The sequence below is a fragment of the Schistosoma haematobium genome, chromosome 3 (assembly GCF_000699445.3).
Source record: "Schistosoma haematobium chromosome 3, whole genome shotgun sequence".
Taxonomy (NCBI): Eukaryota; Metazoa; Platyhelminthes; class Trematoda; order Strigeidida; family Schistosomatidae; genus Schistosoma; species Schistosoma haematobium.
The window spans coordinates 3,922,828-3,949,828 of NC_067198.1; the positions used below are offsets into that span (position 1 = coordinate 3,922,828).

Below are 27,001 nucleotides of genomic sequence, written 5' to 3' on the forward strand. Positions count from 1 at the left end.
TAGATATAAAGTATTGAATTGCTATTTAAAGACAATAAACTTTTCAATAACGTTGTAGGTATGTCCTGTGGCTATGTAAACTTGCATGAAACTTTCACCCACGGTTGCATATTAACTGATATTGGCAATCTGATATTGAACGAATTACACTATGCTGACGTAATATCACGTAATTGTTGAGCGTACTGTCCTTTGTAAGAATCCTGATCTTTTTCAGCATTCCTACGCTTCTGGCTAGTTCATTATTCACTGAATCATTAACAAAGTAATTTGTTTGGTGTTTTACTAGTGACAATGAATTAAAAATCGATTTATGTTATTATTATTTACAATCTACAAATCAAATGGAGTTTGATACGTTTCACAGTTATTTCCATTATGATGACAAAATTTGATTCTTCCTATTCATTATACACATCTTGAGCATAATATAAATGTATTTCTACAAGCTTTTCATTTGATATAAGATAATGGTTTTTCGCAAAAAGAACAGAAGTCATTTTCTTCATTTTGACTTTGTTTGAACTGTAGTTACTGATAAGTCTTGCGGATTGAACGCTATATTCGTTTCCCAAGCTATTCTGTAAAGCCCAAGTTAGAACTATACAGCAACCTGAACACGAGAGAAAAGACTCAAAGTATGAGAGAAGTAGTTTACTCCAAGGTTCATTTTAACACAGAAAATATAGGGTTTCTATAATATTTTTAGGTATCCTTGGGTTGCTCGACGATTCTGGAATGCTACTAAACATAGCAGTGTAGCAATCAGCCAATCAGAACCTCTGCATGTGACGCTTCACTTCCTTGATATTTTTGGTTAAAACTTCAAATGAACTCTGATTGATGGAAACGCTTCTCGGTGTTTCCTAATCCTTGCTTGTCTTATGCGAGAAATTTGCCGAATCACCCCAACAGTTACATTAACTTTACTATGAATTAGTAACGTCGTTGTAATGACTTTTTTTTTCGCTTATGCTCATTAACAATGAGTTGATTTACTCAGTTACTGAATATACTAAACGAGTAGGAAGCTATACAAAACCATTTATTCTTAATCTTCCAATCAGAATACGGTTTACTGATATTTATAAACATTCAAAAATATATCAACGTTAAAGGAATGAAATAGAAAAAGTTTACAATTACAGCAACAAAAACAAATTAATATTGTGAATGAATTAATATCAGATGGGTTTTGTGCAATATTATAATAATTTCAATGGTTAAGATCACAAGTCAATTGAAGCTAGATCACCATGGAAAACCTGGAAGCACTGGACGGTCGTTTCGTCCTATTGTGGGACTCCTCAGCAGTGCGCATCCACGACCTCGCCCCCTGCGAGATTCGAACCCAGGACTTACTGGTTTCGCGCGCGAGCACCTAACCACTAGACCACTGAGCCGGCATCCAACGGTGTTAATGTCTAACTTCAACTAATCCACGAAATTGAGTGACATATCCACCATTGTTTTCAGTGAAATACTATCTCACAACAGACCTGGTTGAAGTCCACTGATCACTACTCACTAGAACTCCAGGATATACTGTATATATATATTGTTTGTAGAATTCCTGACCAAAATAACATTTGAAAATTCTGTTATACTTTCTGTAGATGCTTATTAAGTGATTGTATGTCGAACGAAAACACAAGCGGGGATAACTATATGTATTTGAACACAAGTTTATAGAACATCTTAGTAAAATTTAAGAATCAAACAGTTAATTCTTCATTTGCAAAATATCAATCAATCGTCTCAAACTTCATTGTTCCTGCATTTCCATACCAATCATTCTCTGTTCTTGTTCTTTTTTATTTGATCTTCCTTAAACTTCTGCCGCCAGAAATTTCACTTTCGATTGATGATAAATACTATTTATATCTGTCGACATCAGTAAACACACACCACGGTTGGATATAACAAATAAAATTGAATGATCATCAATTGTTTAATAACTTTTATCTTCATTTATAATGAGGTGACTTTTTAAATTTTATATTGTTATGGTTTATCAGTCTCTAGCTAAGCAACTAATCAGAATCCTGATTTCTATGACTTGGTGTCTAATCCGCATCAGTGACCTTGAGTTAATTGCTAAGTTCTTATTAGCCCACAATTCTATATCTTTCCTCTATCTTACTCTTTAATCCAAAAATTAGTAACTAACCTCTACTATATTATATTTCAAGCAGATATAGTTTATTTACAGACATATCAGACCATATCATAACAATTATACAACATGATCAAATCAAAAAGTGTCTATGAATAGAACAGACTGTATAATGATAAACTGGCAACAGATTAAGAATAGTAAATCACATATTAATTAATGGGTCAAGATTTGAAGATCAACTTTATTTTTGGTTATTTAGTCACTTCATTATTTTACCAAGTAATATGTGTTTTCATGAAAGAACTAATTATAAGCTGTACTACTGTGTGGTGTGCTACTTATATTGATATAAGTAGTATATGACGCGAGTTAAAAACGTAATGTCTGGCAGCAGAAGATGGAGGAAGATCAGGAAAGAAAGAGCTGGAACACAATGCAATTTGTAAGGAAACGCATGAACAATGAAATGTGAGACAATGGACTGATGTTTACAACAGGAACGGTCCAGGTTGATATGATGGATTGATATTTTGCAAATTAACGATTTACTATATGGTTTTTCTATTTTACCGAGTAACTCTGTAACTTGATGCTAAATGCATTCGGTTGTCTTCGCCCGTGTTCCAGTTCACTACGCCACTACTTCTATTAATGTACAAAGTACTATTCCGTATGGAGTGTTTTATTATTAAAAGAATATAAAGACGGTTGTATACACTTGAATCTAACAGCCTTTCTTCCTTTCTTTTTTTCTCTTTGTTATTAGGTTATATTACATGCAGTTAGCTTTTTTGTTAGTTATATTCTATCATATTTAATATTTACAATGATCTATCATACATTTGCTGTTACTGTTGTTCCACCTGAATGTCCTTATCGAATTATTTTCCGAGTAATGAATGATATCAAGTTTTGGTTATTAACATTGGTTACTATTATTTTGGCATTACTACCCAGGTGAAGTAAATAATATTGTTAAATATATATTGAAAATAGATATATTTTTTAAATTGAATAGTTGAATTCATGAATCACTTGAAGCTAGAATACCATGGAAAACGTGGAAACACTGGATAGCCATTGCATTCTAGTGTAGGACTCTTTAGTTGGTTGAAGTTAGACATTAACATCTTTGGATACCGGCTTAGTGGTCTAGAGGTTAAGCATTCGCGCGCGAGACCGATAGGTTCTGAGTTTGAGTCCCATTTGGGGCGGAATCATGGATGATCACTGCTGAGGAGTCTCATACTAAGACGAAACGGCCGTCCAGTGCATCCGGGTTTTCCATGGTGATCTAGCTTTAATTGACTCATGAATCCGACTATAAAATAATTAAAAATATTAGAAGTATTATTGTTTAGTTTATTGAGTATGGAAACCTTGTGTGTGTGTGTGTGTGTATGGTTATTGGACATTGAGGTCAAGTATGAACTATTGATTTGTTAACGCCTATGTGTTGTACAAGTTGTTAGTTTATACTTTTTTCAAGTCTAATTACTTGACCTTGTAGATAATTTTGAAAAATATTCCTAATAGTGCAGTATAATCATTAAAATACTCACATTTGTTCTATCTTTTGATAAAGATATATATATATATATATATATATATATATTTGATTTTCATACAGTAAAATAGGACAACATATATAAGTGAACAATACTGTTTTCAATTAAATTCTCATCAGGCTTTCCTTTAATATATTTATCGTTAGTATAGAGGATTCAAGGAGACAGTTATCCACCATAGGTAATGGATAAGGGTTGCGAAATATTACGGATTGGTTGAAGTTAGACATTAATACCTTTGAATGCCAATTCAATAGTCTAAAGGTTCGGCATTCGCGAGTGAGACCAAAGGTCTTAGTGTTATATCCGGTGAAGATTAAATAACAGGTAACTTCCGAGGACTATTCATGGACTAATATTCTATAAACATTCTTATTGTATAACTACTCAACAATTACACTATGTATATTTATATTCCTTTTATGATAAGCTTTATTTTGACCTATAATTTATTATTGTACGATTTACGCTTCTTAAGTTATGTTCAGTTTATTAACTAATGCCTCCCACATTCACAGCCACTTTTTGGCTTATTTGTGTACAAATATTATTTCCTATTTTATGGTACGTTGCGGTCTGTGTGATTGATATATAAACCAAGTATGCCTGAAATAAACGATCTGCTCTGATTCGGAAGCTGGTATCTTGTTCTGGACTCAAGTGGAAGGGCTCGTAGGACATAGGACCAATAAGGACGCTAAACTGCCCACACCGGTTGAACGTCATTGGTTGGCCTAGTGTGAAGATTCGTATAAGTCGTATTCGGATTGGTAGATAGATCGTGCGATAGAAAAACCAGACATCCAAGGTCATAACAATTGGCGACGGGGTGGAGAAAAGTTTTGAACCCTCAACTTCAAGGTCATAACAATTGGCGACGGGGATTTTGGCAATAAAATAATAATAATAATAATACAACAAGTGCTGACTCAGATTTTGGAAATAAATTAGCTGTTATAATTGCCGGTGATTTTTGGAGCTAATATTATTGGCAAAATAAAAAAATGTCGATTTCCTTAGAACAGTTGCAGTTATTATTACAACAACAGCAGCAGCAGATGTTAGCTTCTCAACAGAAACTCTTGGAAACACTTTTGGGGAAACTATCTATCCAACAAGAGATTCCAGAACATAAAAGTATTGAGTCATACCTTAATCCAGTTTCAGAATTTATATTTGATGCAGACAACGGTCACACTTTTGAAGCATGATTTGGCAGAATTGAAGATATTTTCCGAGTTGAATTTGCTGCTATAGATGACGCAAAGAAAGTTCGGCTGCTATTACAAAAACTTGGTCCTAATGAGCATCAAAAGTATAAAAACCATATTCTGCCTAAACATCCGCGAGAAGTTAGTTTCGATGAAACTGTTAACATCCTAAATAAAATGTTTTGTGAACAGTCGTCTTTATTCCGTATCCGGTATAACTGTCTACAGCTGACTAAAGAGGCTGATGAAGATTATACTACGTACGCCGGAAGAGTAAATTTACAAGCAGAACGATTTAAATTAAATGTATTAACCAGTGATCAATTTAAATGCTTATTATTTATTTCTGGTCTGAACTCTCCTGTTGATGCTGACTTTCGCATGAAGTTGTTATCCCGTATGGAACATGATGATGAAATGACGTTACAAACTATCACCACTGAATGTCAACGATTAATAAATTTAAAACAAGATACAGCTATGCTGGAAACCAAAAGTGCTGCTCCATCGAATTCTGTTCATGCTGTTAAGACAGGTCAAAGACGAAATAGTACCAAAAGTCATAAATATCACTCGAAAAGCCCTAAACCTGCAACTAAATGTTGGTATTGTGGTGCGTGGCATTTCTCAAGATTTTGCCGGTTTAGAAATCATAGATGCACTATATGCAATAAAGTTGGCCACAAAGAATTAGTCTGCCGAACTAGAGAAAGTTTAAGATCAAAACGAACCAGACGTCCGCACCAGTACGAAAATAAGTATATAAACAGCGTATATTCTACACTGGCTCTAAGCGTAGCGGATAAAAGAAGATATGTGGAATTAATTGTTAATGGTGTTCATATTCGATTGCAACTGGACACGGCGTCAGATATCACACTAATCTCGAAACGAACGTGGTATTTAATTGGGTGTCCGAAAGTATTACCAACAGAGCACACTGCACGGAATGCGTCCGGAGATATATTGAAACTTGTGGGAATGATAAAATGCTCTGTTAAATTCCGAGGTAATTACTTTACAGGAAATTGTTACTTAACGAACAGACATGAGTTAGACCTTATTGGTATAGACTGGATAGATAAACTAAATTTATGGGATGTACCATTAAATGAAATATGCACAATGAAAAGCGCAAGTAATCCTAGAGATCCACCCACAGTTCATGTAACTAAGAAAGTCGTAACTATAGAAGATCTTTTGCAGAAACATAAAAACTTGTTCCAGAATAAATTGGGATGCTGCACAATTGAGAAGGCAAAATTATACCTACGACAGGATGTAAAACCTGTTTTCCGTCCAAAGCGTCAAGTTCCATATGCAGCTATTGACAAAGTCGACAAAGAATTAGACCGACTAGAGAAACTCGGTGTTATACAACCTGTTAATTATTCGGCATGGGCAGCACCAATTGTAGTAGTTCAGAAAGCGAGCGGAGCTATTCGCCTTTGTGCAGATTTTTCAACAGGATTAAATGACGTTTTACAAAATCATTCATATCCATTACCTTTACCAGAGGATTTATTTATTAAACTGAACGGTGGACGTTATTTTTCTAAACTTGATTTGTCTGAAGCTTACTTACAGGTGGAAGTTGACGAAGATTCAAAGGAGTTATTAACCATTAATACCCACCGTGGGCTTTATCGATTTAACCGATTACCGTTTGGTGTTAAGCCAGCTCCAGCAATTTTCCAGCAGATAATGAATACTATGGTGTCTAACATCGAAGGTGTAGCAGTTTATTTGGATGATATTATAGTTGTTGGCTCTTCCACGCAGGAATTAATGCGTCGGTTAGATGTGGTGCTCACTAAAATATCACAAGCTGGGTTTCAGTTACAAAAAGAAAAGTGTGAATTTCTGCTCGAGTCTGTTAAATACCTGGGATATATATTTGATAAAGATGGTCGTCGACCGGATCCAGACAATATAAATGCTATCAAAAATATACCCAGACCGACTGAGGTTACAACCCTTCGTTCATTCTTGGGGATGATTGGTTATTATAGTATGTTCGTACCCCAGATGTATAAATTGCGACAACCATTAAATCAACTTTTGATGGCTAATACAACATGGCACTGGACAAAAGAATGCCAAGATTCTTTCGATGAAATAAAAAGGATTTTATCTTCTAAACTGTTGCTGACTCATTATAATCCAAAGCTTGAAATAATTGTAGCCGCCGATGCTTCAAACTATGGAATTGGAGCCGTTATCAGTCATCGTTTTCCTGATGGTAAAGAAAAGCCAATTGCCCATGCATCCCGAACTCTTAACTCAGCCGAGCGAAAATATAGTCAGATTGAGAAGGAAGGATTAGCTTTAGTTTTTGCAGTAAAGAAATTTCATAAAATGATTTATGGTCGTCGATTTACGCTTTTAACAGACCACAAGCCGCTTATATCTATATTTGGATCAAAGTCAGGTATTCCTGCTTATACAGCGAATCGGTTACAACGCTGGGCTATTACGTTGCTTGCTTATGATTTCCAAATCCTATATAAATCAACTGAAAAGTTTGGACAAGCTGATGCCTTATCTCGATTAATTGCGAATCAGAAGCAGGAACGTGAAGATTCTATTATCGCAACGATATCGTTGGAAGATGATATTCACCATATACTGCAAGTTGCCATAAAAGCAACACCATTATCCTCTGAAGATATTAGACGCTATACTCAAGAAGATGATGAATTGAAGCAGATTATTAGTTACCTCGAACATGGTTGGCCTGCCCATATAGACGACAAAAATATTGAACAGTATTCCCACCGTCGGAATTCCCTATCACTTGTGGATGGATGCTTGATGTTTGGGAATCGAGTAATCGTACCCATAAATTTACGCTGTAAGGTGATGTCACAACTGCATGCCGCACACCCAGGGGTAGCAAGGATGAAGGCACTTGCACGTGGATACGTATATTGGCCGAATATTGACGCTCAGATCAAAGAATATGTTGAGAGATGTTCCGCGTGTGCAAAAGCTATCAAAGCCCCTCGCAAGACCGAAATGCAGAGTTGGGGGACACCAACAAATCCATGGTCAAGAGTACACGTAGATTTCGCCGGTCCCATAAACGGAAAACAGTACTTAGTGATGGTTGATGCTTTCTCAAAATGGCCGGAAATCCACTACGTTAAGTCTCTTTCTACAAAAGCTACTATTGAAAAACTGAGACAAGTATTTAGCTATTTTAGGTGTCCAGATGTATTAGTATCCGATAATGGACCACAGTTCACCTCCGCTGAATTCTCGAAGTTCTGCGCCGCCAACGCTGTTAGGCATATAAAGACACCCCCATATCATCCACAGTCAAACGGTCTAGTCGAGAGGTTCGTAGATACATTTAAAAGAGCGCTACTTAAAGCCGAGGGAGAAGGTGAAATAGACGAGATGATTCAAAGATTTCTACAAACATACCGAGCAACACCAAACCCAACAACAAATAATCAAGAAAGCCCGGCAGAAGCAATTTTTGGGAGAAAGATTAGAATACCTATGGAGCAAATGAAACCAAAGCTTAGAGCCAACCTCCGAAAGAACAAACGAATGGAACAGCAATTCAACAAGCGGCACGGTGCATTGCCCAGAAGGTTTAAGGTGGGACAAGCGGTAATAACAAGAGATTTCACGGGAGTAAAGCCAACTTGGAAGTTTGGCATAATAATACGAAAAAAAGGGAAAGTTATCTACGAAGTAGAAGTTGGACAAAAGATATGGGTGAGACATGCAAACCAGATACAGCCAACCAGACAAGAAAGAGAGACAGAAAATGCTACAAAGTCGAAGATACCAATAAATATATTAACTGAGTCGAATAATGAAATTAAAAATGATCCGAATAATAACAAGATGTGTGAAACACTCCCGAGGAGGTCGCAGCGCATCAGACGAAAGCCCAATCGAATAAAAATAAATCCTAAGGATCATTATTATCTCTAATGCTTCAAAAAAAAAGGGAGGTGTTATATCCGGTGAAGATTAAATAACAGGTAACTTCCGAGGACTATTCATGGACTAATATTCTATAAACATTCTTATTGTATAACTACTCAACAATTACACTATGTATATTTATATTCCTTTTATGATAAGCTTTATTTTGACCTATAATTTATTATTGTACGATTTACGCTTCTTAAGTTATGTTCAGTTTATTAACTAATGCCTCCCACATTCACAGCCACTTTTTGGCTTATTTGTGTACAAATATTATTTCCTATTTTATGGTACGTTGCGGTCTGTGTGATTGATATATAAACCAAGTATGCCTGAAATAAACGATCTGCTCTGATTCGGAAGCTGGTATCTTGTTCTGGACTCAAGTGGAAGGGCTCGTAGGACATAGGACCAATAAGGACGCTAAACTGCCCACACCGGTTGAACGTCATTGGTTGGCCTAGTGTGAAGATTCGTATAAGTCGTATTCGGATTGGTAGATAGATCGTGCGATAGAAAAACCAGACATCCAAGGTCATAACAATTGGCGACGGGGTGGAGAAAAGTTTTGAACCCTCAACTTCAAGGTCATAACACTTAGGTTCGATTCCGTCGTGTAAGATTGTGGATCATTTACACTACTGAGGTGTTCTATACTGAAACGAAATGGCTGTTCAATGCGTTCAGGTTTTCAATAGTGATCTAGCTAAGATTAGTTCATGAAATAAACTGTGAAAATATTCACTTATTAAGTGTTCCTATTTAAACATTAAAAATAGAATTTGAACGAAGAAATATTTCCTTTCTAGTCAGTTTCTCCTCAAGTTATATATATATATATATATATATATATATATATATATATATATATATATATATATATATATATATATATATATATATATACAGTTATATAACATACCCCTGTAGGCCAGGGTAATTTTACACTGGTTTTCAGGAGAACCAGACACTATCCAGACTTTCACTTCACAACCCAAACACTACAGCTCAATCCCGTTTAACAAGAGTGCGCATCCACGGCCCCGCCTCACGGAATTCGGACCCAGGACCTATCAGTCTCGCGCCAGGCGCTTAACCAGCTAGATCACCATTGTCATCAGTGAGTTATTACCTCACCACTGACTCGGTTGAACTCCGCTGATCATTGCTTCTCACTAGAACTCTAGGATATATATATCTTGATGCCAGTCACTAGTGAGCATATATTGATTAATATCACATTCTGATAGATACATTCATTTTTATGTATTATTTTTTATTTATTTATAGATTACTTATAATTATCATTAAAAATACTTTCTATCCAAATATGGATACTATTGGTAATTTACTTGCAAAATATTTAGGTCGTGGTAAACATTTACCATTAGAACCATATTTATTACATATACCATATTCATTAATGATGAGAAATCGATTTTCTATACAATCAACAATCAATCATTTATCATCTTGTATATCTGAAATCAATTTAAATAATCAATTAATCAATAAATCTTATAAAAATAATAATTTAATAGAATATAATTCATCATTAACTCCTATATCATTATCATCATCATCATCATCATCATCAGATATTCAATCAAATTTAATTAAATTAAATGAAACACCAATACATTTAATAAAACATTTACATCAATTACTGAATGTGAGTAGTCAATTAATGAGAGGTGTACAACCTATTCATCATTTATATGTTGAAGACATTTCAAGGAATTCAATAGGAATAGATAATCCTCATCAGCAACAGCATCATCATCAACATCAACGATCTAGTACTATACCTAGAATTATAACAGATTATAATAATTGTCAATATGATCAAAATGATATACATAAACGTCATCATCATCGACATTATCATACATTTAATGGTAGATTATTAATAAAACAACAAAATAAAACTGATTTTGATGATGAAACTAATGATAAAGATTTTGATAAATCAAAAATATCTTCTATTTGGCCAGCAATCAATCCTAATAATAGAATAAGAAATAGTATTCAAGCTTCAAATAGTTCAATGAATATTGATCTTTCAAGTAAGAATTTTTTTTTTTAAGAAAAAAAGAAAGTAGCTAAGATTTTAAATTATATGATTGAAATCATTTTTGCTCTCAAATGCTGTGATACGACCGAGAATGGAGAGAGTCAGCTCTCCTTCTTTAAATGCTTTCACATGGTCACATGCATACAACCACTACCAGGGAAGTCTTATTCACTGCCTTCTCGTGAATACAAAAAGGGAATGTTTGGTGCTTTAACGGGGCCGGTGGATATGATGGATCTACTTAGGGGAGTTGGAAAACCCTAATTCCAAACCAATGGTTTACATGGGTTCCAGGATCCTAACGGAACAAATGGCGTATGAACCAATTATTGATCACCGGCTACTATGGGACTGCATCTCCTTACGATGCTCCACTGTCTTGTGAATCAGACCTTTAGGCCAAAGGCTCCGGATGTGGCCCCCCTTTAGTTTGGGCATCCGGGCGAAATGTGGTACATATCTATTTGGTGCCTCCTTGTACCAACGTTTGTGACTAAATAAACTGAAATCATTTACTTAACATGTAGTTTACTATTTAAAATACAGGAATGAACGGATATTCGTACTGAGAAGTGAACCCAAGAAAGTCTAATCCTCAGGTACTTTCTTACTTATCTACGCCTGTTACTCCTCATGGAGGAGCATAGACCGCTCACCAGCACTTTTCATCCAACCCTGTCCTGGGCAATCCTTTCCAGTTGTTATTCATCCTTTTCATATCTGATTCCATTTTCCGATGTAATGTGTTTTTTGGCCTTCCTCTTTTCTGCTTCCTATCAGGATTCCAAGTTAAAGCTTACCTCGTGATGCAGTTTGATGATTTCCTTAATGTATATCCTATCCACTTCCAGTGTCTTTTCTTAATTTCCTCTTTAGCTGGAAGTTGGTTCGTTCTCTCACATAGTAGGCTGTTACTGATGGTATCCGGCCGATGTATGTTGAGTATCTTGTGAAGACAACCATTTATAAATACTTGTACGTTTTTGATAATGATTGTAGTAGTTCTCCAAGTTTCAGTTCCGTACAGTAGAACTGTCTTGACATTGGTATTGAAGATTGTGACTTTGATATTGATTAAAAGTTGTTTTGAGTTCCATATATTCTTCTTCTTGCTTTTCCAATCCTCGCCTTGACGTCTGCATCTGATCCTCCTTGTTCATCGATAATGCTTCCCAGGTACGTGAAGGATTCCGCATCTTTCGGAGTCTCGCCATCAAGTGTGATTGGGTTGGTACTTTCTAGTTTCACCGAACTATTCAGTTATTTCGTGTTAACAAAATGTTTTGTACCAACTACCTGACTTTCTTTAAAAAACGTTTGGACCATTGTCGAGGATGTTATGTTTGTAATAATTTCCTGTTATGTTCACTGTCAATGAGTACACTTATAATCACTATGTGGGTTAACTTCTATTGACTGCACGAAATGCTAATCTATTCTCAAATTCTCAATCAAAACATCAAAAAATTAACCAAGAATCTTGAATTCTTCAGACCTAAAACTTCATGTGATTATATGCAAAAAACACATTAAAAATAAGAAATCTAGATCTGCACGTTTGTGACACATATTTGAAAGATAAGATTATTATCAGAACGGAGGTTTGTGGAGATTGTAGTAATTCTAATAGTTGAATTCTACTTCATACAATGGATGAACGATTGTGTAAGATCATGGATCGATAAAAGTTAGACATTAACACCATTAAATCCCGGCTCTGCGATCCTGAGGCTAAGCGTTTGCGCGCGAGACCGAAAGTCCTGGGTTCAAGTCCCGCATGCGGGATCATGGATGCACACTGCTGAGGAATCCCATACTAGGACGAAATAGTTGTCTAATGCTTCCAGGTTTATAATGATGGTCTAGCTTAGATTGACTCATGAATTCAACTATCAAGATAAGATTATAACTAATTAACTAAAGATTAACCAAATCTTAATAGTGTGACTTGTTTCAAGGTAGACATGATTGAAGTTCTATTGGAAATTCTTTATTTAAATTGTTACCCTAGTTGAAGGTAGATATGGATATATTCTTATATTGCTGAATAGTATTGTGTTAATCAAGAAACTATCTTCTTTTATGCATACTTTTTTGGTACTTTTGCATCATAACTTAACACCACCACCTTATAGGGGGGGAATAATGCATTCCGTTAATTCATGGGAAATATGTGACTAAACCAATCTAACTATTCAATACACTTTCGATACTTGGTTTATAATGGTTGAAAACGATGTTTTATAGTGCTGTGGAGGTTGTAGAATTTTATAGTTGACATCACAGATTGATCTTAATTAAACAACCATTGAAAACTAAGAATCCCTGGACATCTATTTCATCGTTGTATGTGACTCCTAGTGTGATATATGCTACTTATGTCTGTCGACATTAGTATGTAGCATCAATCAGAAGTGGAATTCCTGGAAGCAAAAGGTTGAAAAGATCCAATTGAAGAGAACAGAAATACCAACAGAGAATAGCTGTATTCTACGAAAACATTCTGTAATTTTGTATTAATTAATTGATTGGTTATCCGCAACAAGTCTTTATTTGCTACACTAGATGTGTACATTTAAGACCCCACTAAACGTCGAACCTAGAACCCTCAGTTCTCGTGTCTTGTTTATTTATTTATTTCAACACATAAATATTGGTACAAGAGGGCACCAAATATATATGCGCCACACCATATTTGTGTGTGTGGGCTGTGATACTGCCCGGGTGCCCAGACCGAAGCAGGTGGTTTTCTTAAGGGCCCACACCCCGAGCCTTTGACCTAAAGGTCTGATCCACAAGGCAGTGGAGCATCGTGATGAGATGCATCCCCATGGTAGCCGGTGACCAACGATTGGTTCACACGCCATTTATTCCTTCAGGATACTGGAGCCCATGTGCACCATTGGTTTGGAATCCGGTTAAAGCGCCGGACACTCGCTTTTCATCCTCTCATTTTCGTAAACAACACCCGTGATGCGAGAAGGCAGTGAGTAGGACTTCCCTGGCAGAGGCTGTATATGCGTGGCCGTGTGAGAGCATTTCGAGAGGGAGGGCAAACCCACCCCAATCTCGGCCATACCAGGGTATCTAGCTAAAGTCAATACATAATTTGAAGTTTCATATGACTTGTATTTTCCAGTTGATTTAATAATAGTAAGACTGTTTTGTATTTATTACTTTCATTAAAAATTATACACTATATCAGTATCATGAATCCTGATTTCACACGTTTCTTCACTTTCATAGCTATTGGTCATAGGAGTAGAGGATCAAAATGTCAAAAACAAACACAACAACAACAATACTTCACATATCCTTCAGCTCGATATTCATCTGGACATAGACCGCCTTTATGTCAAAACGGACATTTTCCTTTCGAATTAGATCCAAGAGAATATTCGTCCACTAATCAATCTCAGGAAGAAATTAACGAATCTTAAGAATTATTCACTCAATAGACAATATTTTACAAAAACCTTTGTGCCTCTTTGTTTTTTTTAGAACTAAACGATTTTAATTAGATTCAGTTTCTTAATTTTTAACACTTTTAATCTGTATGAAATGTTCACTTCTTGTAAATAAATTCCTTCTCGTTTTCTAAATGGTTAATTCTACTCATTTGCAACTATATATTCGCTAACTTCTTGTCTATTCCTTACACGCAACATTGTACAGATTAATATTATTATAGTGTGTATAGCAATACTATTCATACTGCTTTAGATAATATTCTGAGGATGATATATGCTAACTAACTAAACTAACAAACATTTGTGTTTGTATCATTGTGTAGTAGGTATACTCAGTCCTAAATCTCTCACCTTTTATTCCAAAAAGGAAAATAATAATAATGCCAATCCACTTGTTCGTTTATTTATTGTCAGTTCTTCTAAACGAATCCACATTCAAACTGGGAAGTTGTCGTGATTAGGAAAATTATGACAAATAGCCCTGATTCTATTTTCTTGTATAGGTATCATTGAGTGATATTAGTGTGGACAGAATTAGCTTTCTAGTGTTTCTTGATCAGAACTTGTTGTTATTACTGTCTTTACACTGAATATCAGGAGTTTGTGTATCAGTCAATGTCAGACTAATTTGTTTTCTGTTTATGTAAGGAGTTAGATATTTTAAAGTCTCTTATGCCAAAAATCATAAGGTGCCTAGGAAGCATCTGTATTCAATGATACATACAAATCGGTAAACCTGAGAGCGTCATCTTTACAGCCTTCGAGATGAACTAAAGGATAAGTTTTAAAGAAAGCTTTCTCTTCTACCACAGAACGTTAAGCCCCCTCAAGTCTTTATTGTAGCAGGAGATTTTAGTACTTAAATAGATAGCTTAAATCAGGGTAAAAGATGCCCAGGTGGCTCTTACAGTGACCTAGCTCAAAGAACAGAAAACGGCAACCTTATACAGCAATTAACTATAGACAAGTTTATTCTTGCCAAGCAACGACTTTCAGAGTAAGGAAAGATATCGACCAACACGATGACCCTTAAGACCGACCAGATAAACCTCACTTCCATCAGCCATCGTTGGCGGTAGAAGACTCCCGTCTACTCTGGGGTACATAATTCGGTTTCGATTATACTCTAGTGCGAGCGTGTTCGTCTGGGTGCAGAAAAACCACGACAAGAATCTCAGCAGTGTATTTCAAGAACTAGAGAGTCTCCTTATGGAAATGATCCACTCAACCTGAAAGACTGGGACTATGGGCAGAATACTGAAGGATAGCTTAAGTGGTCTCCAACCACCTTCCTGCTGCCTACTGTTACTAAACAGCCTAGTCTGGACATCTACCCATTTGCGTAAGAAGTTGAGAAAACCATAACATGTCACAACCGGGAAACCACCGGTCCACGATTTACTTCTGGAGACGGCTGTCCGGTTTTAGCAGATAGACTGATACTACTCAAAACCAGGAAAATAAACACAATTATACTCGACTAATGTTGATCTCAATTTACAAGACAAGAATCCCATTGAGCTAACCACAGAGGAATCAGTTTACCTAATAGTGTCTACAATATTAGCCTCACTAATGACCCAGCGCTCAAATAGGGCTCATAAATAGAACAAAAAAAGTTAATTTTAGACTCAAAAATCGACACCAAATATTCGCCCTTTCTCAGGTCCTGAAATACAGACATAACCACCGCCAAACAGCCATACCTGTATTTACCGACCCGAAGACGTTTAACTATTTAGATCGACAGTTTCACGTCAATTCCTGTCATTAAAAAACATAACAAGAAAGTCCACTAACCTTGCACATGCTCTACTCGAACACCACTAATCAAATCAGAGCTCATCGTAAACTGTCATTGAACTTGACGAATTCAACCGGTGTTCGTCAAACTTGTTAATGTTCCCTATCTCAATTCAAGTTTACTGTAAATATGCTTTTAGAAGTACCACATTTATCATCCATATCAGGAATCGATCTCCTACCAGGAGGTTCACTCATTGACTCCGAATACACATACGAGATAGTTCAGGTCGCTATAAGCAACAAAGGGAACAGATTTAGTACGCATTTCTCTCCCTCCAAATGCAAGATTTTGCTTCAAGACAGGTTTTATGACGAAACCCACTTCCCATTTTGACGCAGGATGATGGGTGTAGTAGGCTGGAATAAGGCTAGGGGTGATTAAGCCTTAGTGTTACATTAATCCATGGAGACAGACTACGGGACTGAGTTATGTCAGTAGGTATAGACTACCTGGTTTTGACCTACGCAATTATTGTAAGCAATGATGCGACTATTTGTCATGGATGAGTCATCCACATTGATGCGTGTGCACTTCTACCATTCAGTTCGGAAGTTCATATTTCCCTTATGTACACCACTTATCATAACTTGTCTACTGAGGTGTGATGGCTTGGACCGATTTACAGAAGCGGCAGGCTGTATATAAAACTTGAATATTGGATACGCTTACATCAACGTAAATGTATGACATCGGTCGGAGTAGCACGTAACTATATCACAATAAATCTAAGCGGCGATTATTTAGAAGTGGTGAATCTCAATATTTGGATCAGATGCAACTGGAAATATTGAACTCATTCTTGCAAATTATAAATTAATCGATCTCTTTTCCAGTTCATAAGTATTAGGCGACTAGATACTGAAATAAAAAGATGTGATGACATCAAGCGACATATGTTAAGTCAAATACTGTTTAAAATTCAATTTAGGGCTTTAGTGCTCGCAGATGTAAATAAAAAACTGTAATTGCTAGGGTGCTTGTAGTAATCTACTCTTGATTTAATAATAATACGAAAGCAGTACAACGATTACGTAGTGGAGTGTACTGAGCATCACATATGCAACCATTCGGGTAAGATGTTGTTACTCTAAAGCAAAACAATAAACAATTTATCCAATGTCTTTTATTAAATGAAAAACACAAATAGTAGAAAAAATTAACAAAACACAATCGCACACGGAGATAAGGACTAAAAATAAAGTCAACACAACGAATTATACACATGAATCCTATTCGTTACTGCTAGAGGCATTCTAATATTGAATCTATTCTGTAGATTATATCAGCTTTCTTAGAACATAAATCGTCATTTGAGGACTGATATTGTGGTTTTGTCAACTTGCCAGTGAGGAGTTTTTCTGCCAGTTGGATACCTTCTTGAACTAGATCACGATATTGTTGATCCAAATGGTTGATGTCGTTCAACTAGAAAAATTATATGACCGCTTTAATTTCTAACTTGAAATCCAGATATAAGAAGTAACTCAATAATATAACTATTGAGTCAACTTTTGGTGAATAATTAATAATTCATTTACAAAAAAATAGCATATTGCAGCATTGGGAAATATCATCGTTAACAAAGACATAAACAAATCCGTTAGCTGAAGATGTTATACCACATCAACAAAACGTGAAATTAACAAGTTGAAATAATGAGTATTAGTGAAAATGAGGGAAATTAAGCATTGGTGAATACTTTTTGTAGAAGGTATGAGCTTGATGCATAGAATGTACGGATAAGTCGAAACACCCTACTCCTAATACTTAAACAAAATCACTGAATAGAAGCAAAATGGGACTACTTAGTACTTTACGGATGTGGAATAGATAATAAACATTCCTAACTCTATTTGGCGTGATGAGTTCGAGGATGAGACTAGTTGGGAACAGTGAAAGTGGTCAGTGTATGATTTTGTGTCGTGATATGGAAAAAAGCTGTACACGATTGGCATTTGTCGGTCCTTCATGAATTCCTGGTTGGGATCCTGAAGACAGAGTATCACAGTGGTTTCAGATGTTATCAGACATGATTAAGAATAGGAGCCAGAGATGATCCTACTGTAATTTTCTTTTACTCTCTTTATATGAGTAACTTCTTTAACTGAAACGATTCTTTTTGATTGCATTTTTCTTAACCGAACTACACTAATTATTCTTCAATCTCACTCAATTACATATATTAATTGTTTGCGGTTTTTGTACAGATCTTTATCTCTTCATAACCTCATTTTTTGTGTTGCCCATATATACTTCGGGTATCCTTTTGCACCAACATTTGTCTAAATAAGTATCATATGCAGTGAAGAACACCCAAGATTACGTACATGACAAATCTCACCGTTCGTCGGCTTGATTATGTAGTGCATGGACTAAGGTAACACAATTTAGTGACCATGTGTCGAATAAATGACCAAACAAAGTGAAAATCCAGTCATACTCCATTACACATTTGAAGTTTGAGTAAGTCAAGTTTTCAACTTTAAGGTAAGAATATTAACTGAAAACAAAAATTTATACTAAGAAGCCTACTTTATCTACTCCGTCCGGATATAAATCTCCTATTTTATTCTGAACTGACATCAACTGTTGATTCAGACTTTTATATTCTGCTTCTAATTTACGGCGATCAGTTGTGAATTGTGCGCTATCTTTAGATCCTTTATATTTTGTCAGGGCATCTTCATAACATTGATACAAAGAAGAACGACATCTTAGCAAGGCTTGAGTTTCATCTACTAGCGTTTGTATTCGAAGGCGAAGTTCATTTTTTTCATCCTTCGGTAAAATAGAAAAAGGTTCATTAAAATAAAAATGCATTCAAGGTAGTTAAGTAAATATTCAACCAGAAACACTAGATTTCTATACATGTTGAAATTTCAAGGATCACATATTAGTCAGCGGGGAATTTGTGCAGTGAGAAAAACATCCGTGAAGAGTAAGTCCCAACAAATTAAGTAGTAAACCTTGAGAATTGTGACTATCAGCTAATCAGTTCCTAACTTACAGATTTGAGAAGTCTGATGGACTTACCAACCCACCAAAATATCTTAGATACATTTAAAGTGCATTTGAGACTCATCTAATAAGCACAAATGGATTTCTATATACCTTTTAGATATAGAAAACAGAACAGGTGTTTATTGGTTTTACTCATAATTCGTAAAAATATCCCTGCGAAAGTGACAACGGGAACATATACCAATAAGGTAGCCAAATTCAGGTTCAGCTAATAGCTGAGAATTATAAAAAAAGGCGATGAATAGTGTGTACAACCACAAGTCAACACATGAATACGAAACTACGAATTGCTTTTTGATCAATAGACCATGGCTTTAGGTGATGAATAGTGACAATGGAAAATACTGGCAATCACAGTTTAAATGACGATGAGACAAAATACAGGTAAAAAGACAACTAGTCAGTTCAAGAGAACAATGCATAAATTTAATGGTATTGGGTCTAAACAAATTGTATTGTTGATCAGTAGGTCTAAACTTTAGTGGTTGACTTATCTTGCTGTTGGGATTTTGTCGGAAATTTGGTTAGTTATAGTTATAACCGCTATATAAGGGCAATCTGCATAAGATGCAAAACCGTTTAATAAAATTGAGTCGCATACTTTTTATCAGGTGTCCATCTGGACTCAGTAACTAAGAGGATAACACGATGAAGTTCGAGGCGAACGCTACTAGATTCGCGTTCAGGAGTGAAGATCAACTGTAAAACGCAAGTACATCCAACCGACCAGTCCTAAACAGGGCGAAACGTGCGCCCTGAAGTGCACTGCTAGCATCACTTTATATGTTCCTTAACTTGTTGGAATTTATTGACTTTATCACAACTAATTGCTATGGAGTTTCGGTCTATTTACATAACAGACCCACAAGCAATGGAAGCCATCGGAATGTTCAAAACAGTCAGTCAAAACGTAGAACCAGTGAGTATGTACAACTTGCTTAATTTGCTACACCCCATTAGCACAAAGATGTCAGGCCAAATCACAATAGTAGGGGTATTAAGAGTATCAGTGGTAATAGAGAAGATTGGGCATCGAAAAAATACAAATTGGTAAGGTAAAAACAAAAATGGGGCATAAGGAATTCAGAATTCGGGGGGACAAAAAATGGATGCACTTGGGCCATTGCGAACGATTTAGAAACATATCACTCAAGGTCCCTAACCATTTGTTACGATAATCAAGCGGACCCCAACCAGGTAATCTACACCTATGAACATAACTCGGTCTAATTGTCAACGACTTCATGGACTGATGCTACGTTCTGGTTTGGCCGTCCCATACCATCCTATACCAGTAAACACCGCCCGTCGAGGAAGGCGGTGATTGGGCATACTTAACACATGTCTCAACCACAGCTGATGAAGACTTACTAACTCTTCACTAGATTCCCTATCCTTATCTAGTACCCTATTCCTAGTCCAGGCATTGTCTACTCCGTGGTCCAAAACACAAGAGCAATGCATCGTAGATGCCTATGATCGAATATCAGTAAACTACGAATATCCTATATCCCCAGTGGCCATGTTTTAGATCTATAAAATAGGACGAAGCAAACTCGTTTTCTGGTTAGAAGACGGATATCTTGCAAAAGCCAATCGAGCTTCCTGAATCCATGTCAAAATCTCGTTAGTCACCAGACCATCAATACTGATGAGACTACCGAGATAAGTGAAGTAGTCGACACGGTCAAACTCTTCACTCTTTATCATCAATTCAGGTGATGGTCCAAGTCAATCCCGAAGTAACATTTCACATTTAGACGGAGAGAACCGCATCCCAAACATGCTTGAATTGTTGATTGCGGTGGTCAGAAGACTGCATTTTGCCAGCGTCTTCACTAAACATAACTAAATCATCTGCACATTTAAACAAGTGGATCTCCACGTAAACGATGTGCTGAGTCTGATCATCTCGGGTTTACTATTTACAAGCTTAAATCAGACATCAGTATTATTGAGACTAATATTTTTTAGTTAGACTGGTTCCTCTATGACTGTCACAAGAGGATCGTTGTTTTTTATTATAGACTAAGACGACCAGTGATTGGCACAAATCGGGTGAGACTGTGTTCAGTTCCCAAATTTTAGCTAAGATCCCAGTTATTCGGGCTGCTAAAAACTGGACTATCAACCTTAATAATCTCAGAAATTAGTCTACTAAGCCCTGTTGCTTTGGATTACTTATGGCCTTTTCAAACTCAATAACAGTTGGAGGATTTACACCAGTCTGCCACTCAGGTTGCTTGGGGATAGCGGGTAACGAAAACGTGGATGAAGGTTAGTTGAATCAAAGTGTTCTGCCTCCGCTCTTTATTGTGTTCAGAGTTAGACGGGGTTAAGTTTCTGAACATCAGTTAATAGATGCTGCTGAAATCCATTGATTCTTCATAACCCTTCGGTTTAAGTTACTAGTAGATATCACTGCAGTTTTCACAACTTTTTGGATATCATCCCAAGCTACCTTGGGGTGTATATCACTTATGTTTGACTAACTCCTTTAGTTGTTTCTAAAATATATTCCTGACTTTTTATAATTTAGTTGAACTCGAAGGGCTTTTTTTGTGTGGACTTTCTACGTCCAGCAAGATGCAGACAAATACGTACTCGAACTAGAGCAAAATCTGAGTTTATATATGTGCCGCAGACTAGGTAGAAGTCTTCAATCGAGCCCCTGGCTAGTGGCTATGTGATCTATGAGTCCATCAACGAGTTGATTGTGAGGATAGCCACGTCAGACGCTATTTCTCCTTATGCTTAAAGTTATTTACCAGAAATAGACAGTTATCTGAGCGACAGACAGCCATCATTATCCGTTGACTGAGCTACAACACCGGAAGACCCACCCAAGTGACTTTCGGTTTGGTTAATCTTACCTATGTGATTAATAAAATCATCTGCCATTATGACTACGTTAGAGCGTCTAGCTTTTTGAAGGTTAGACAGCTCCCCATAGGATTCATCTTTAATTTTATCTGAGCTGCAATCAGTGGGATCGTAGGCAAAATAGCTCGGATGAGCCACCACTGAGTCAAGGTGATAGCTACGATCGGGAATAATCAGGCGAAATCAACCGGAGTTTCGCGTTGGCTCGATTTTACATTTTGATGAATACTTATCAGATACTTAGCAAGTGGATTTCATTAAGACAAGGTCGCTGAGACTTGAAAAGTACTTGTGAAGACGTGCTGCCTGTATTTGCTTTATTCTCAATTTTACACAAATGCACCAGTTTGCTTGTGATCTTAAGACAACTAGTCGGGAAAAACACAAGGTATCTCAGACTCTCGTACTTGTTCAATTATTAAATGGATAACCACAACATGGGAGCCAAAAAACCTTCCAAGAAACTTACCTTATAGATCGAAAAGTCCAAGCGGACATAAATAATTACAGCACCGAATATACATAAGAACGCTAAAATCAGCATCATAGGTTCTCGGAGGAGCATTGGCAGAAAGAAGCGATAATTCACCTAGGTATTAAAAATATATCATTAGGTTTTTATAAAATGGCTGAATAATTATTGTACAATTAACGACACAGTTCATGCACACCCAAGTTTTTGCTTTGACGCACACGAGATAATTAAGCTCTAATACACTGATTTTGGATAATTCAAGGGTGACTACAAGTAAATTGTCAAGAATTCAAGTCTATAAAATCTGGGGATTGCATTGTACAGTGATATATTGGTTTGAAAATGGTTTTGTAGTAGTCAACGCAGAATCCTTTGACACGTTAGACAATCAGGTATAACTAAGAGTAAAACTCAAATTACCAATCTCCATCGCGAAAACGACCCAGGATGCCGACCACACAACACTTCAATTGCTGTCTGGTCGCTATTATGGTGTATACAAATCTTAAGAACACTTATCTAGGTAAATCACTGTTACTTCAAAATACGTCTAGAACGAAAATGAAAATCTCGTCTGAATCACCTAGCACAAACAAAAATACAGCTAAGATGCAAAGGAAACGATAACAATAATACAGGAACTACGTACATTTGCACTCATTTCACGAGCCACCAAATTCCCTGGTACGTTCGAGTGGGAAGTCAGCTTTCCCTATTCAAATGCTCTCACATGGTCACGCGTATACAGCCATTGACAGGGAAGTCCTGCTCACTGTCTCCTCGTGGCGGGGGTGCTACTTGGGAAATTAAGAGGACGAAAAACGAATGTCCAGTGCTTTAACCGAGTTGGCTGATACGGAGGAACCACCTAGAGGAGTTGGAAAACCCTGACTCTAAACCAATGGTCCACATGGGCTCCAAGATCCTGAGGGAACAAAAGGCTTATGAACCTATTCTTAGGCACTGGATACTATGGGACTGCATTTCCCTACGCTGCTTCAATGACTTTTAAATTAGACCTTTAGGTCAAAGGCTCGTGGAGTTGCCTCCTAAGGAAACAGCATGTCTCGGTTCGGGTGCACAAGCAGTACCCCAGAACTCACACACAAAACATTAGATTTATGGTGAATATATTTGATGCCTTCTTGTACCAACGTTTGCTTAAATAAATAAATATAAATACTCATTTGGAGAACGTGAATATTCGTGAGAAGAGAACTGTCCTTATACATATAGATATACATATATACACATAAGTTTTTACCTTGAAATCTTGAATGTGTTCATCGACAAGATTTGCAGCTTTGCAGACAATAACGGTTCGGCCAGATGTGTCTAAGTATGTTTTCAAATTTTCAAAATGCTGTTCGTGAACTGGAAAAGGTGTTTCGAACTGAATATCGTCAGATGTCTCTGGGAGAACAATTTTCAGCGTTAAGTTGCGAATGAATTGATCCTTGTAAACACGGTCAATGAACGGCATTACAAGAACAAACTTAGAACCTAGTGAAAGTAATCAGACAATTAGAAGCCAGTTTGAAAGGAGTAATTACATTATTGTGGAGTTATCCACGGAATAAACTGAACTCTAATAACGGACATAATAGCAGATACAATTGCTTTAATACAATAATATTGATGCGTATATAGATGCAGTTCATCTCTTGGAAAAGATGACTATTTAGACTGGCAGCTCTGGTAAGCGCAACCACACTTGCATAATCCCCCTAAGAAAACCACTTGCTTCGGTCTGGGTACCCTGGCAGTATCATAGCCCACACACAAATCAAGTGACTGGTGGCGCATATGTATTCGGAGTCTCTTTGTACCAATAGTTGTGCACAAATAATTAATCCACTTCAAATATCTCCATGTGGATTTGATGGACAACTAAGCACTATTTTATAATAACGATGCTGAAACCTACGCATATGAGCAACAAACTTACCACTGTGATAGAGGAACTCATAGGCTGGGATGTTGTATCCTATTGTGTAGCGCGTTTTCCATCCACCCATCAACGGGAAGCGCGGAACGAGAGTCACCTCCACGGAATCTAGCAAGTTTTTGACTGTGCTTGTGCTTATATTGCCAATCTCATCGCGATAGTAAATGTCCTTTGCAGATGGTGGTAGAACTGTCTTAAGGGAGTTGACTGCTACCTGTTGTCCAACTCCATAATCAAAATCCAAACGAGAAAACGAACCACGCAACTTCGCACCCGTGTTCACGATTTCAAGCGTTTCTTCAACAGCAATATTTCCCCAATGCGATACTTCGATGAGACGAGTCATATCAGTGACCGTCAGGAATGGAACGTAATACTCGAAATGTAGGACAAGTGGCTCCTAACAACTTATTAGTGATAATAAAAACTCACCGTCGAGAAGGCTGGACGGCTTTCGTAAGTACCATAGACTAAATTATTTCCATTTATGACAGGTGGGGTTGACGTAGCAGTGTGAGTTAGAAGTTGACCCTTTGGCAAGTGAATGTACGTTAGCTGATTGTCAGTCAGATACGGGGAATAAAAGTAAGCATTGCCACTAAACTTGACGAACTGCTTATCAGCTTGATAAATCTCAGCAGGTCTTGGTTCTAACAATTCAGTTAATACAATGTCCACAAACAAATGAATTTGTTCGGTCGACGGTTTTCCAAGATCTATAGAGTACGTATAAGGCATGCCGGTTGTTGGCTTTACAGGGACTTTCCGCGATGACTTCAGGTCTCCACACTGAAGTATCAAAGTATGAAAGTAATCCTAATTACCGATGCACCGATGAAGGCCAGATGTTTCCATTCTCTTTCTTCAATGACAAGTTGGTACTTAGCAGGTGTTTCACTCAGTAGAATATCATGATGTATCTTCACAATGTTCCCTTTAAAGCGTATCGTACGAGTCACATTGGTGTTTTTCAAGCCTAGAACAGGTACTACCAACAACAAGAAAACGAACAGCATCAGTAACTGAGAATTAACACAGTGAACAACTGACTGAGGTGGATGCATACAAACGAATATCTAAGATCAAATGTCCAATATTTTAGTGGAGAAAGAATATAAACTAATCGATTGTTTTGAACTCTCAACTCAATACTTAAGTACAGCTCCAAGTACTAAGAAGTGTCTAGCAATCAAGGACAGCAGTTTAGCCGTCAAACTGAACTGATCATATTGAACTCAACCGTTATTTTCCGTTTGTGTGTCTTGAGTACGGGCAGATTCGTTTTCCCCATGAAAACAGCGATTATGTAACCGGTGGTCACCATCTAATGCAAACCTGCGAAGGTTAGACCCAAAAACGTTAAGAGTAGCCGAGCGGAATTTCATGGTTTAATGTAGCTAAGGTTTTGAGGCTATAGCGATAAATAAATAGATAAAATCAGTAGCTCTGTAAGCCTTCCACATTTTGGTGCTGACCGCATTAGTTTAGCTAGACTTACCCAGCTGAATGTGCTTGGCTCCTCATCCTCAACAGAGGATGGGTGGGTACGCCATGCTGCACATCAACAACCGCTAGCCACTTCCCCATATATCGATAGTCTACCTAATATATCTTCCAACTCCTTCAGTCATTATTTCCGATTTGACCATGTTGACACACTTCGATTGTAAAAGTGTTACTGGTTAAAGCTTTCAACAACAAAACAATGGCTGACAGATATCCGATACCATACATCCACAACTTTGCTAATGGCATGGAATATGCCGCCGATTTTTCGAAGACTGACCAGGTTAGACCTTATTATCATATTCCCATCTTCTCATAAGACATATCAAAAACAGCATTAACTATGCCATTCGGTTTGTATAAATTTTGGCTCGTCGAATTGGCTAACGGAGCACAAACGTTTCAGCGATTCATTGACCATGTCATAAAAGATATGGCAGTATATGCGTATACCGGGGGTTTGCCAGTATCCAAAGCCACGGGGGTGACCAGCTACAACAACTGAGACAGTTATTCAAGAAACGTCATAGGCGTAGCATCTCTATGAGCGTTGAGAAATATGGATTCGGAGGAGAATTCCTCCAATTCACAGGTCAAAAGGTAACTTATCAAGGCGCCAGACCAGTTCCCGCAGAATTTACTGCTATCCGCGACTATCCGTTACAGAAATTTTAAAACTCCAAGTGAGCTATAAACGAAAAGATTATGCTGGTTCGGTGAAAGAAAAAAACGCCACTAGCCATCATAACTGGTGCATCGATCGTGGCAGTGACAGCCGTATTTCAGCCTTTAGTATATAGCACACCGGAACCACTTTCATTTTTCTCAAACAGACTGAATCCTACTTGGACGAGAAATGGTAAGTTCGAAAGAGAATTGCCAGCGATTTACGTGTCAATAAAGCATTTCCGACAAACGGTGGAAGGTACAATCTTTATTGTGTACACATATCATAAACCTGTTGCGAAAGT

At 37.0% G+C, this 27,001-nt stretch overlaps 2 protein-coding genes across 3 annotated transcripts in view; one reads left to right on the forward strand and one right to left on the reverse strand.

Annotated features, from left to right (window-relative positions):
• ATP10B_1 (putative phospholipid-transporting ATPase VB) overlaps positions 1–17,062 on the forward strand; it is a 113,264-nt gene extending 96,202 nt beyond the window's left edge. Inside the window, exons 22-25 of the mRNA XM_051212802.1 lie at positions 59–265; positions 2,886–3,076; positions 10,137–10,912; positions 14,167–17,062. Of these exons, the coding sequence (XP_051068721.1) occupies positions 59–79 (21 nt within the window). The 3' untranslated portion in view covers positions 80–265; positions 2,886–3,076; positions 10,137–10,912; positions 14,167–17,062. The remainder of the gene's footprint in view (positions 1–58; positions 266–2,885; positions 3,077–10,136; positions 10,913–14,166) is intronic.
• RPN1_1 (proteasome regulatory particle base subunit) lies at positions 10,365–25,588 on the reverse strand (the record flags this gene model as incomplete). 2 transcript variants are annotated; one of them, XM_051212803.1, is made up of 7 exons in its annotated part: positions 10,365–10,654; positions 18,730–18,975; positions 22,571–22,690; positions 23,841–24,079; positions 24,525–24,924; positions 24,957–25,313; positions 25,349–25,588. In XM_051212803.1, the coding sequence occupies 7 exons, from the start codon at positions 25,586–25,588 to the stop codon at positions 10,649–10,651; spliced, it is 1,608 nt and encodes a 535-aa protein (XP_051068722.1). In that variant the 3' UTR covers positions 10,365–10,648. The 2 variants fall into 2 exon arrangements, with proteins under 2 accessions (XP_051068722.1, XP_051068723.1); XM_051212804.1 differs by lacking the exon at positions 10,365–10,654 and adding an exon at positions 17,306–17,622.
• Positions 25,589–27,001: the final 1,413 nt, after the last annotated feature.